At 43.3% G+C, this 12,519-nt stretch overlaps 1 protein-coding gene across 2 annotated transcripts in view; it reads right to left on the bottom strand.

The window, feature by feature from the left end:
- Positions 1–12,519, bottom strand: part of Garem1 (GRB2 associated regulator of MAPK1 subtype 1) — a 177,201-nt gene that overhangs the window by 33,331 nt on the left and 131,351 nt on the right. For both annotated transcript variants that reach the window (XM_055625411.1, XM_055625410.1), the window contains exon 3: positions 6,208–6,338. In XM_055625411.1, coding sequence (XP_055481386.1) covers positions 6,208–6,338 — 131 coding nt within the window. The remainder of the gene's footprint in view (positions 1–6,207; positions 6,339–12,519) is intronic.

The following is a 12,519-nucleotide window of genomic DNA, read 5'->3' as shown; positions in this document are numbered from 1 at the left end:
ACTGTAAACTAATACCTTAATACTCTAACTGATACCTTTCTAAAAAATAAAAATTCTGAGATCCTTACCCTCACACCGTCGCAGCCCTGTTGCTTGGCAAAATGACACCTGTCCTGGCCTGTTTGTCAACTTGACACAGGTTAGGGAGGGACTCTCAACTGAGAAAAATGTCTTCATTAGGTATGCCTGTAGGCAAGTCTGTGGAGCATTTTCTTGATGACTGATCTGATGATTGATGTGGGAGGGCCCAGGTACCACTCCTGGGCTGGTTGTCCTCGATGGTTTAAGAAGGCAGGCTGAACAAACCATGGGGGCCAGGCAGTAAGCAGCACTCCTCCATGGGTTCTGCATTGGCTCCTGACTCTAGTTCTTGTCCTGAATTTCCTGGATGGTGGACTACAAGCTATAAGACAAATTAAGTATTTTCTTTCCCCTCCTGTGAGGTTTTTTTTTTTTTTTTTTTTTTAAACTATCTCATAGCAACCATCCTGGTCTTCCAGCTCTTACGGTCTGTCTGCCCTTCTTCCATGATGTTCCCTGGGCCTTAGGTATAGGAATTATGTTGCAGATGTACCAACTGGCACTAGATATCTCTTGATCACTTATTCTATGATTTGGATCATTTGTGGATCTCTGTAGTAGCCTCTGTCTGCTCAAAGGGGTAGGGGACTTCTCTGATGAGGGGTGAGAGCTACAGTTATCTGTGGATATAAGAATAGGTATAGGGCTGGAGAGATGGCTCAGTGGTTAAGAGCATTGTCTGCTATTCCAAAGGTCCTGAGTTCAATTCCCAGCAACCACATGGTGGCTCACAACCAGCTATAATGAGATCTGGTACACTCTTCTGGCCTGCAGGTATACATGCAGGCAGAACACTGTAAACATAAAGAATATGTATAAGGAAAACAGTTAAAAACTATACTGACTTTGGAGAAAGGCAGTGTAGGTTTCTCCTTTAAGATCTATGACCTTTCTAGCCATGGCTACTTGGCTAAGTTTACAGAACCAAGTACACATTCCCTCCATCCTGTTGAGTGAAACTCAAGTTCATTTAGACAACTGTAATTTAGTCACTCCCAAGATACACATGCCACTATTCCACCACTGTAGATGGTCATGTTGGTCACTGTCGTGGTTCAGGCTTGCAGCTTATAGGACTATTGATTATTTCTCTGTTTGGCAGCTGCCATAGCTCAAGTTGTTTTTGGTCATGGTGTTTTATCACAGCAGTATAAGCCTTAAGTAAGATACCTTTGATGTAGCAGGCCCTAAACACAATAATCAGAAGGTTCTTCTATGAGGTCTGGGCAGGTCGAGACGGTGACTGTCCACAACTGACATCTGAGTGGGTCACTTTCCTTTCTTGAGACAATGCCAACTTGTTACTTTGCCTCCGGGGAAACGTCTGTTGAGAGAGCTAAGAGCTGGCCCTCACAGACTGGAACTAAAAGCAGTATGGTGGCATCCAGTCTAGAGCAGTCGTGCCCCTTTGTACTTGAGGGCAGCAGTGAGGGCACGAGAGCGCAGATCCAATGCCAAATCAAACCTCCCTTCTCCCCACCCTCCTCCCTCCGGTTGCTGCAATAAGAACAGAACGTGAATTAAAACCTAATTGGTTAGTCATTATTTTGATGGCAAGAATGCATGTGAGGGAAAATTTCTCATCAGCACTGGGCTGAGTTTGAAAGGCTGAAGACATTTCAAATAACTCACGAGCTATTAGTGTAATGTCCCCTAAAGATATTAGAATAAAGGGGTAATTTTGAATCAGTGACAAAATCTAGCTTCTCTATATGGAGTGCTTAATGAATACAATGGTTATGAAGTATTAAATAAAGTGGAAGTGAAATAATGTGCGGGGGGAATTCTTCTAAAATGAGAAACAATTTAGTGTGATTGAATGTTCTGCATCAGGCACTGGCAGATTTTTCCTTATGGGCTTTGGGAGCCCCAGGCTCTGTTCACTGCTGCTGGGGTGAAAGAAGCCATAGCCAACACATAAATGGACAGGGTGTGCTCCACACAGCAATACAGAAATGAGCGGCCTAGCCACAGCCCATGGGTTACGAATACCACAGCAGATACTTAGAGAGGACTGGACCGCATGGCTTCACTTAATTCTCACAGTGCAAATCTAAAGTAGCAGGCTCACTCCCATTGTGGAGGTGAAGATCTGGGAGCTCTGGGGGTTACACAATGTGTCTATGTATCTGTATGTGTATCTCTGTGTGTGTCTCTTTGTCTGTCTGCAATGAAGGCAGATGCCCATAGAGGTTAGAAGAAGATGTTTGATCGCCTGGAGCTGCAGTTACAGACTCTTCTGTGTTGTTGCTTAGAAGTGAATTTGGGTCTTCTGCAAGAGCTGTATGCAGTCCTAACTGCTGAGCCATCTCTCCAGCATCAGGCCTGCATAAAGAGCCTGAATAAAGTATAAAAGGAAACAAAGACACACCATTTTTAAGTAAGTATAGATGGCCTTGGCACTATCCACTGTACTTATATTTTTACTATCGTCTTGGACAAAAGACAGAACTAATGCTGATTTATTATTTTTGCAGTGTTGATGCATGAACTTAGGGCATAAATATGCTAAAGTAAGAACTCTACTAGTAGTTGAGCAGTAGTGGTGCACACCTTCAATCACAATACTCAGGAGGCAGAGGTAGGTGGAGTTCAAGGCCAGCCTGGTCTACAGAGTGAGTTCTAGGACAGCCAGGAGTATACAGAGAAACTGACTTGAAAAACCAGAAACAAAAACAAAAACAAAACACCCCTTCTACTACTGAGCTTTATTTCCAACCTTGACTTGATATTATGTTAATGTATTTGATCTTACTTCAAATTATTACAATTATTTCAATTTTGACTCAGTATATATGCATACTTATGTATACATGCAAATATGTATGTCTTTTGACAATTATGAAGCCAATTAGTCATGATTTCATAACTACAAAAATTTCAGTAGTGTATCCTACTGGCCTAATTTATGGCATTTCTTTTCTATTTTCACGTGTGTGTATGCAGGCATAAAGACAAGCATACGTACGTGCATGTGGGAGCCTGAGTTTGATGTCAAGAATCATCCATGACCATTCTTCTACTTGTTCACCGAGCCAGGAACTCTCAGAGCTCACTGACATGGCTGGTCTCGTGGATCAGCTTGCGGGGGATCAACTGTCTCTGCCTTCTGAGGTTGGACTCGCAGGTGGGTTGCTCCAGTGGATGTTGTAAGCCAACATGGCGTTCTTTACCTCCCCAGTCTGCACAACACCAATGTCATGTCTACTTTTAGTTAGAGACTGTGATTCCCAGCACTGACCTTCAGTCTGTGTAGCACCCGGTCGACACTCCCACAATGGACCTCGGTTCACTCACTTACTTGGTTGTGCATTCACTAAGCATACAAAGTCCTGAATATTTCACTTGACAAATTTCCCAAGATTTCTCTGTTAATATTAATGTTTCTTTGATTAGAAGCGAACGTTTTAGTGATTGATGCAAACTGGATGTGATGGCTCTAAACACTCTGTCAGTATGAAATAACTATGCTATCAAGAGTTGATGCTTGCACACATGGAACTCAGTCTAAATCCACTTATCTCTGGATGCTCTAAGCTCATATTTCATACACTAATCTGTGCCCTCAGGCTTGTGTGTCTATTACACACACTTTTTTTTTTTTTTGGTGCTGTGTATATTTATGTATGCTCATGTTTGTGTGTGTGTGTAACAGGTCAATGCTGATTATCTTCCTCAACCTTGTTTTTTTGAGCCAGGATCTCTCACTGAACCTGGAAGCCAGCCATCAGCTGTGCTGGCTGGCCAGCAAGCCTGAGATCCTGCTGTCTGCTTCTCCAGCTCCAGGATTGCTGGCATGCAAGGTGCAAGGTCATGTCTGACTGGGGATGGTAGGGATTAAACTTAGGTCCCTATGCTTTCACAGCATGTGTCTGACTTGGCCATCTCCCTAGACCATATTAAATGATTAACCACAAAATTAAAAAAAAAAAGCATCTTTAAAAATATTGTGCACGAGGCTGGTGTGGCAGCACATGCCTTTAATCCCAGGCAGGTGGATCTCTGTGAGTTTGAACTACGTAGTGAGTCCTAGGCTGAGCAGGGCTCTACAGTGAGACCCTGTCTCAAAACATATCATGCGAACAACACGTGACCAAAGTTAGACCATTAATCTTCAAAGTCCTAAAAAATTTTTTACTTCTGACTTGTCACCACTTAGGAGATAAATACTTTTAGAGAAGAATCTAAAAGTGTTAGTTTGACTTTTAGTTTTTTCATTTAGCTGATTTTGAACAAAAGTTTTAAGGGGAAAGTTAGAATTTATAAAACACCCAGGAAGTCAACTCCACCTTCCTGGGGTAGACCAGTGGCAACATTCAACTGGTGTGCTTGGAGCCCTAGTTTGTGCTCCAACTCCCCAAAACTTTAAAAGCAAAACCACCTACCCACCACCACCACCAATTATCCTATGAATTAATGAATCCTAGTAAGTTTAGAAATAGAAGGTTTGCTACCTTGATAGCTTATATGCTGGGACACTGGAGGAATTAAAAAAAACAAAACAGACTTTTATGTAAGTAAAACATATGCAGGAAAAGATTTTTACACAGTATAAAGTCTCACTAATTCTCATAATAAAACTATAGAAAGCAGACCACAGGGGCTGTCTTTAGAGTGGGCGGATGAATGGCATGCCCTAGCCATCGTCACGGACAGAACCACCTATTCAGTTGGGAGCTACCAGGTCCTGTGTGTCCTGAGGGGTGTGGGTAGAGCGACTCACCCACAGAGTCGCTGATGCTGTTCTGGGCCAACACCTCATGTAGCATGCTGTTCAGAGAGAACGTATTCCTAAGAAACAGGTATGTCGACTCCTAGCTTTTCACCTGTTCATAGAATCTGACTTAGTTGGACTTCCTGTGTAAAAGACGGTAAGCAGGAAATCCTTTTAACGTGCACACTCAATAAGGTGTTTGAGAGTGACTGCGGGTGTTGATGACAAAATGGAGCAGGTGTGTGAATGGTGCAACTGGATCCGTGTGCGATGGCCCTGTTGCCCCAGCCGGTCTGGTCAGAGGAGCATGCTCACATGTGGCCGCACACCTTTGGGAACGCAAGGCAAAGGCTTCATGGCCAACGGTAAGTTGTGTCTGGGCGGGATTCCGAACATCACATTTCTCTGTACACTGAAACAGTCAGTCCACAGAGAATGGATGTGTGCTCATCTTGGGAGCTCCCTCCTTCCTCTTTGATTGCTATTTAAAATAATGAAATGTTGAGTTTTGATTCATCATAGGTTTTTCTGCTTCAAAGAGTGGAGACCCAGCTTATCAGTGTCTCTGGTGAAACAGCAGTTACAAATCAGAGGATGAAGATCAAATTAAAAATATCTTTTATTTGCTTAGGAATTGTGATGCTTAAGGTTTTGTTTTGTTTTGGTTTTGGTTTTTGTGAGACAGGGTTTCTCTGTGTAGCCATGGTTGTCCTGGACTTGGACTTGCTTTCTAGACCAGGCTGGCCTTGAACTCAAGAGATCCTCCTGCCTCCGCCTCCCGGCAGGCTGGGATTACAGGCATGCACCAGTGCACCCGGCTTACAATACTTAGTCTTGACTATGAACATGACAGAACAAGACTCAGCCAGGGAACAAGACTCTGGCCTTGTCAGTGAGAGAATTTCTGGATTGGATTAGCTGAAGCTAATCCATGGGCTGGGATCCCAGACTAGATAAAAAGAGGAAAGTGAGCTGAGTGAGCTGAGCAGCCCAAGTCATCACTCTCTCTGCTTCCTGACTGTGATGTGATCAGGCCAGTGGCCTTGAGCTCCTGCAGCCATGACTTCTCCACTCTGACGGGACTGTCCCCTCAAACTGTGGGCCAAAATAAACTCCTCTTTTCTTAAACTGGCTTTTCTTGGTATTTGTCTCAGCCATGAGAAAAAGAAATAATACAGCAACCTCATTTTTGAAATTAACAGTTTCAAGTTCAAATAAAGATTGTGGTAATAAATCAAGTGTGTTTCTAGGAGTCAGGTCGGCTCTACCACCTATAGCGTTTCCGATGCTAACACTCATCTGAGAGGATGGACGGATGGTTCCTAGGAGGAACAGATGCGCACACCTAGTGTGTCATACACTTGAATGTTACAGTGTTTCAGTGAGGGGTGAGTATCTGGTTGTAGAGCTACCTTCACATTGAATGTAATTTCCTCCATGACGTACACACGCTCAGGAAATGCTTTGGCCACTTCCTCCACACTGTTGAAATATTGCACCGGCTCCTTTATATCCCGGTCTTGCTCCAGCAGCTTGAATTGTCCTAAAACACACAACAAGCAGAAGAGAAGTGAAATGCTTATGCTGGACAGCTGTCACAGACAACACCCTCTTCCTTTTTGCCAGCTCTTCTCTGTCGTAGATTGCTATTCATTATCATGTTAAAGAGGGTTGATCACTCCTGAAGGTTTTGTTAAACTAGAATCTACACAACTTTCGAAACTTAGTGTGAAAATGAAAACAAACTGTATTTTATCTTTTTCTGTTCAGATTCAAGGTTTATTATCAGGGCTCTAAAATTACATCACATGGATGCCTGTGTGTCATTAGACCTCTAAGGGAAAATGCATTCTGCTATAAGCAGTTGCTCATTTTGTTTTTAGCAGTACATTTTCTTGTCATTTAGTTATAATAACACACCCATTACTTTCTAAAACTAAGGCTCCATACCACAGCAGAACAAATTTTCTGAAGTTAACATTTAAACTGGAATAAAATCAGGGTTGGGGTATAGCTCAGAGACGTCTGATGCTAGAAGGAGAAGCAACTCCAGACAAGGCAAGGGCAGCCCACCTTCAGCTGCAGTGGGGCCCGCGCCGGAGCCAGAGTTGGAGAGAAGGTATCAGTAAGGTTGAAAGAGGGAGTGTTGGAGGTGAAAGAGAAAAAAGGTTGTCAAGTGCCTACTGAGAACTATGATGCAATATGACTGCTGGGCGACATGAAATCACCACTGCAGGTGCCTGGCTGAGAATTAAACTGGAGCCAGAGAGCACAACTGTGTTTTTCTTCCAGGCAAGGTCAGGCACACAGAGGTTGGCACACAGTAGGCAGAGAAATTCCCCGGCTGTGAAATTGCCAGTGAGTATGAGAAGTGAGGCAGGAGGAAGGAGTCAGGATACCTGCAAGGGAGTAAGCCCAGTGCCTGTTGATGGACCTTTCGATGGGGGTAGATACCAGCAATCTCGGGTGGGAAGGCAGCGAGCCAGTAATGGTGGAGTGAGATCAATGGCCCTGACAGGGATAGAGTTTGACTCTGGAGGGAATTAGTTCAAAAGCCATAAAGGACAGTGGCCTCCTTAAAAAGGCATCGCTTGGATGCTGTGCACAAGCTCAAAATTACTTCAGGAGCTAGCCTAGCCAAGGAGTAGATTAGATACAGCTTGAAAGTGTCTTTCAAGTTGAGACTGTCTCTCTGTGTTAGGAGATGAGTGAGGGGCCAAAGCAGTTGTCCGTGGGAGTTAAAATTTATATTCTCTTGATTGTGACCACAGAACATCTGCCAGAGACTTCAGATACTTGCCAATATTCCCAACTACCAACAATGGCGATTTATAGTTTGTCATGTATATATGAATAAGAAATTATAGATTCGGAAAGCAAATCTATTGCACATGATTCAAGCTATTTACCAAGAAACTGTTTGATGAAAGTCTGTAAATGTCACCTGCTCAGGTCTATCATTAAGAGTTTAATTTATTTGAATCTGTGATCAGTGTTTTAAAAAGCTTTTCCTAAGATGAGGTGGGACCCATTTGCACCACAAACACTCATTAAGTGGCTAGCAGCTGCTTAGGCTGGGTTATGTATATTTTTCTTGTAGCCACGATAATAAAAAGAAAAAGGTGAAATCAATTTTAACAGTAGATTTGATTTAAGTTAATAGACCTGGACTGAACAAACACATCACATAGTTATTTCATGCTATTTTTTTTTGGTACATATGTTACTGTGTGTGTGTGTGCTTGTGTGTGCGCGCGTGAGGCCAGAAGACGATCTTGGGTGTCTTCTGCTGTCATTCACCTTGTTTGAGATAGGATCTGTCACTGTGGCCTGGGGTTCATCACGGTCTTGCAGGTCTGGCTGCCTGCCTGCAAGACCCCGTCTCTGCTCTCCAGCCCTGGGGTTACATGTACTCACCATTTTATCCAGTTTTAATGTGGGTTCTGGGGATTGAATCGGGTCCTCCAAGCACTTCACTTACTGAGCCATCTCCCTAGTCCTGCCATTAAATTTCTTAAATCCAATGTATGTTTTATATCTTGGCAAAGTAGACTATTTTGGCTCATGAAATAAGAAGGTTTACAATTAAGATTCTTTTTCTCTCTGTCTGTCTCTGTGTGTGTGTGTCTGTCTTTTCTCTCTGTCTCTGTTTCTGCCCGGCCTCCCTCTTTTCCCCTGCTTATCACAATACCTAATATCATGTTTTCATAAGGGTTGTGTGTATGTGTTTCTGGGAATTAAACACAGGGCCTCCTGTATGCTGCACAAGTGCTCTATAGTAGAATACTATCTTCCATCCTTTTTTCCTTCTTTATGGTTTTGGGAACTGCATCTAGTATGTGTCCATGCCAGACATGAGTTCTCGGCTTCTCCATATACCTTCCTCCATATAGCTTCTCTCCCAACATGGCTCTTGTTTTCAGGCACTCTTGAGTCATTCTTCTACAGTGTCTATGATTTTGTATGACTGGTCTTCTCACATATAATTTAGCACTTAAGCACCACAGCAATGCCTGTACTTGTCACCTCATTGTTCAGGACAGCCAGAAATACACACGAGTGCTGAGACCCAACACATACAGATGCGAGATGGACAAATACAGCAGCAGCCAAACACGGCACAGCTTTTAACATCTGATCGTGGTATACTATACATCAGAAAAATATTATTTTAATTTTAGAATACTTTTCAGGTCATCGTGTAAGAGCTTGGTTTTCACGTTTGTCTATGTATATTTTAACTACTCTCCTATGATGGGATAGCTCACATCAATTATAGTTCTTATGTTCTCCAAATTACTTCAGAATCTAAATTACTAAAATCTTACATATGCCTCCTTTTCTTCTCTGATGTTATTTTTGAGACAGGGTTTTGCTGTGGAGCCTAGGCTGGCCCTGTGATCCTTTGTCTCTCTTGCCTGAGTTCACGGGCAATATGTATGTGACTTCCTATTGCAGGGGCTGGCACACTTTTCTGTAAATATTTTAGGTTTCACTAGCTAAGTGGCCTCTGGTGACAAAGTGCAAAGCAGCCATAGAAAATGTGTAACCAACGAGAGCAGCTGGGATCCCATCAGACCTCTCTTACAAAAGCAGGCGGCAGGTCAGAGGTGACCCTCGGGTCACAGTCTGCTGACGTCTGTGCTGCTGGACACAGTAGAAAGTACAGATCGGGGCAGTCGACAAATGAGACATGGGAAGTGAAAATGACCAGTCTTTTTATTCTACATTACTGAGCAGACCAAGGTCTCCTGGGAGACCCTGAAACCATGTCCTACGCTGCCAGTATCTCAAATGGTGCTTCTTCCTTTAAATGGGCATCTGCCATCAACATCCCTGAGCAGTGGAAGGGGGCATGCATTGGGTGCTGATGTAAGGAACCAGCCACAGGAATGATCCCACCTTCTGCCTGTGCTTTACAAGACCAGGCTTCTGTGGTTTGTACTTGGCTTCTACTTTTTTATAAATGATATGATGGCCTCCAACTAGCTAACCTGACACACTTTGGGAAGGATGCTAGGCTACGTCACTGCTACAGCCTGTGTGACATTGTGGCCTCATAATTGGAACTTGTTGGAGCCCATTCTTTCAGGCTGGCTGAGTTAGAGCCAGTCTCTTCCCAAAAGTAAAATCAATTTATACTACACATATTCCCACGACCCCCACACAGGGGAACTAATTCTCTAACAGACCATTTCATGAATAACACAGTCTTTTGTGCCACCAAATAAAAACATGTGGAGGCTATGGAAACATCTGTTCTGAAATGTTACTGTCAAGCTCTGTTCTTGGAGACGGAGGAGGCTGCATTGTCTTTCAACAGCTTTGATGATCTCATAAAATGTCTCCATTGTGAGACCTGGTCCATCTGTAGTACCCTGAAACTCCCAGGAACCAGTCTAACACCAAAGACATGCTCATTGACAAGAGTTTAAATGACTCTAAGGTGGTGTTTAGAAACTAAGACTCATGCTTCCTTCCCCCATGAGTTGTTTCTGAAACTATATTTCATAATTAACATGTTGACTAGAACTGTCATCTAGAAATAGTCAGTTTTTGTATGTCCCTCATAGCAGATATACTGGATGAACTTCACAAAGCATACTGTAGTAAGCATAGCGGAGAGGCCCTAAGTCCTCTCCCTGACATCTAAGTTCTAGTATCCTATAATGACTGTTCTTTCCTTACAGGGGAAGGTTAAGCCCAGCATGGAAAAGAGAAGCAAAACGTGGCTCCTTAAGGAGAGAGAACAACAGTGCTAAGCTACAGCACAGACAGTGGGAGCAGAGTGCGAGTCTGTCAGACTTGCCACTGGCTGCAAGTTACGGTGCAACCAACAGTTGCTGGAATTCATTCTGTGCTCAGTGAGGACTGGCCTCCCTGGCTCCCCATCACTGTGGCAGTGAGCATAGCCAAGGGTAATTATTTTTATACCATTTTAAAGAAGTGCTTGCCATCCTGCCAGCACAGAGCTACATTGTGTTTAAATAAAAGCAAGAGCAGAGGCTTGCAGTACTCATCATGGGACTGTGAGTCACGTGAACACCATCCTAATGATGTCCCTCACCCTGCTGCGGGAAGACAGCAGAAACCATCCCAGGAGGAGGAAGCAGAGAGGAATGGAGGAGCACCAGCAATGGACTGTAACACAAGCACAGCCCAGGAAGGCTAGCATGCCCCAGGCTAAGCAAAGAGAGCCCTGACTGTCGACAATGCTCTGAAGGGAAGGGCCTGCATTCGTCAGTGAAGGTCACCATACTGACATCAAGAAGCAGGTGCCTTCGAAACAGTGAATGAGTAGGCCAACTTTCCTTCCCTCACTCTTTCAGAGGCAGAATATCAGCGCTGAGTTGGATGGGCTTGTGGCCACTGTGCAGAAGTGCTTTTTAGTTGGTTAACTGATGTATTTTTGAAAAAAGATCTCATGTTCTCTACGCTGGTCACCAATTTGCTACATAGAAGATGACCTTGGTCTCCTGATCCTCTTGCCTCTGCCTCTATGATGCTGGGATTCAGGCATAAAACTGCAGCTGCCTCATTGATGTATTCTGAATGGCTCAAATATCTGAACCTTTGAACCCCTGGGCCATATGCATACGTGAAGAAAAGAGCCAGTCTTAATGAATGAAACAAACCAAATGCCACTTTCTAATAAACAAATTAGGCTGGGCAGGAGTTTGTACTTATAATTAAGTTGCCGCTAGTGAAGTACTCCTATTTTCATCTGCGTATGAATGCAGGTTAGAGCCTCTTCAGAACTGGAATGAGAAGCAGGCGTGCTGGGAGGAGAGACACACCTGTTACTGTCAGCAGCAGCAGCCAACCCGGTTTGCACGCATGTGTCTGCTTCCACCAATGGTGGGAATACACTTACATCCTTCACCACGTCCAAGAGTGTCTGACACAGCCCAGCTACGGGCCTAGTGCCACTCTTCCCCAAACACAGAGCAGCAATCTGGATAGACAGTTCATCACTGCACACAAGCTGCCTTCCTTGTTCTTTGGAAGAGCTGCACAGAATCGTACTCCAACATGTGCCATTATCAAGTTAAAGAGCCTCCTCCTAAAGGGCTTCAGATGTATTCCAGTACCTTGTAGCCACAGTGATGTCAGTCAGCGTTCTTATTCTGAAGGTTCTGAGTATTTAGTCTAAGTAGGTGAGAAGATGCCTGACTGAGAACTGGCTGGGCTAAAGGGTAATTGCATTTTAATTCTTCACTCTGTCTAACAAGTAATACAAGTGGAAATTTGTTTCCACTCACACTTCTACCAACCTCATGCTTTGCCTAATAGTTTACTGGAAATCCTTTAAAAATCATTGTCAGCCAAGACTATGACTGTGATTTGAATTATATTTTTATTATAAAAACACAACACAATTATTTTTACGTAATTACCATTTTGTATCGTGGAGATTTAAAAATTAATTTTCTTATTACAAATTTGTGCTACTTTTCGTTTGTTTTTCGAGACAAATTAGAAATTTGTGCTACACACGTGCACACACAAACATGTACACAGGCATGCACTACACAAACACATGCAAGTAAAATAAGAACAAGCTGGAGATGTTACAAGATGGCATTTTCTATTCTAACTTGGACTCTCTGTATCAGTTCTAGTGAGTTCCTACAGCTATCTATGGTTTGGGGGTAAAGGAATGAAGTTCCTTACAATCAAAGGTAAAGACGGATTTCAATAAAAAAGGCCACATCATTATCAAG

Source organism: Psammomys obesus, unplaced genomic scaffold (assembly GCF_907164565.1).
Source record: "Psammomys obesus unplaced genomic scaffold, mPsaObe1.curated_primary_1811, whole genome shotgun sequence".
NCBI lineage: Eukaryota > Metazoa > Chordata > Mammalia > Rodentia > Muridae > Psammomys > Psammomys obesus.
The sequence above is the reverse complement of the archived record's forward strand: the minus strand, read 5'-3'. Positions and strand labels throughout refer to the sequence as shown.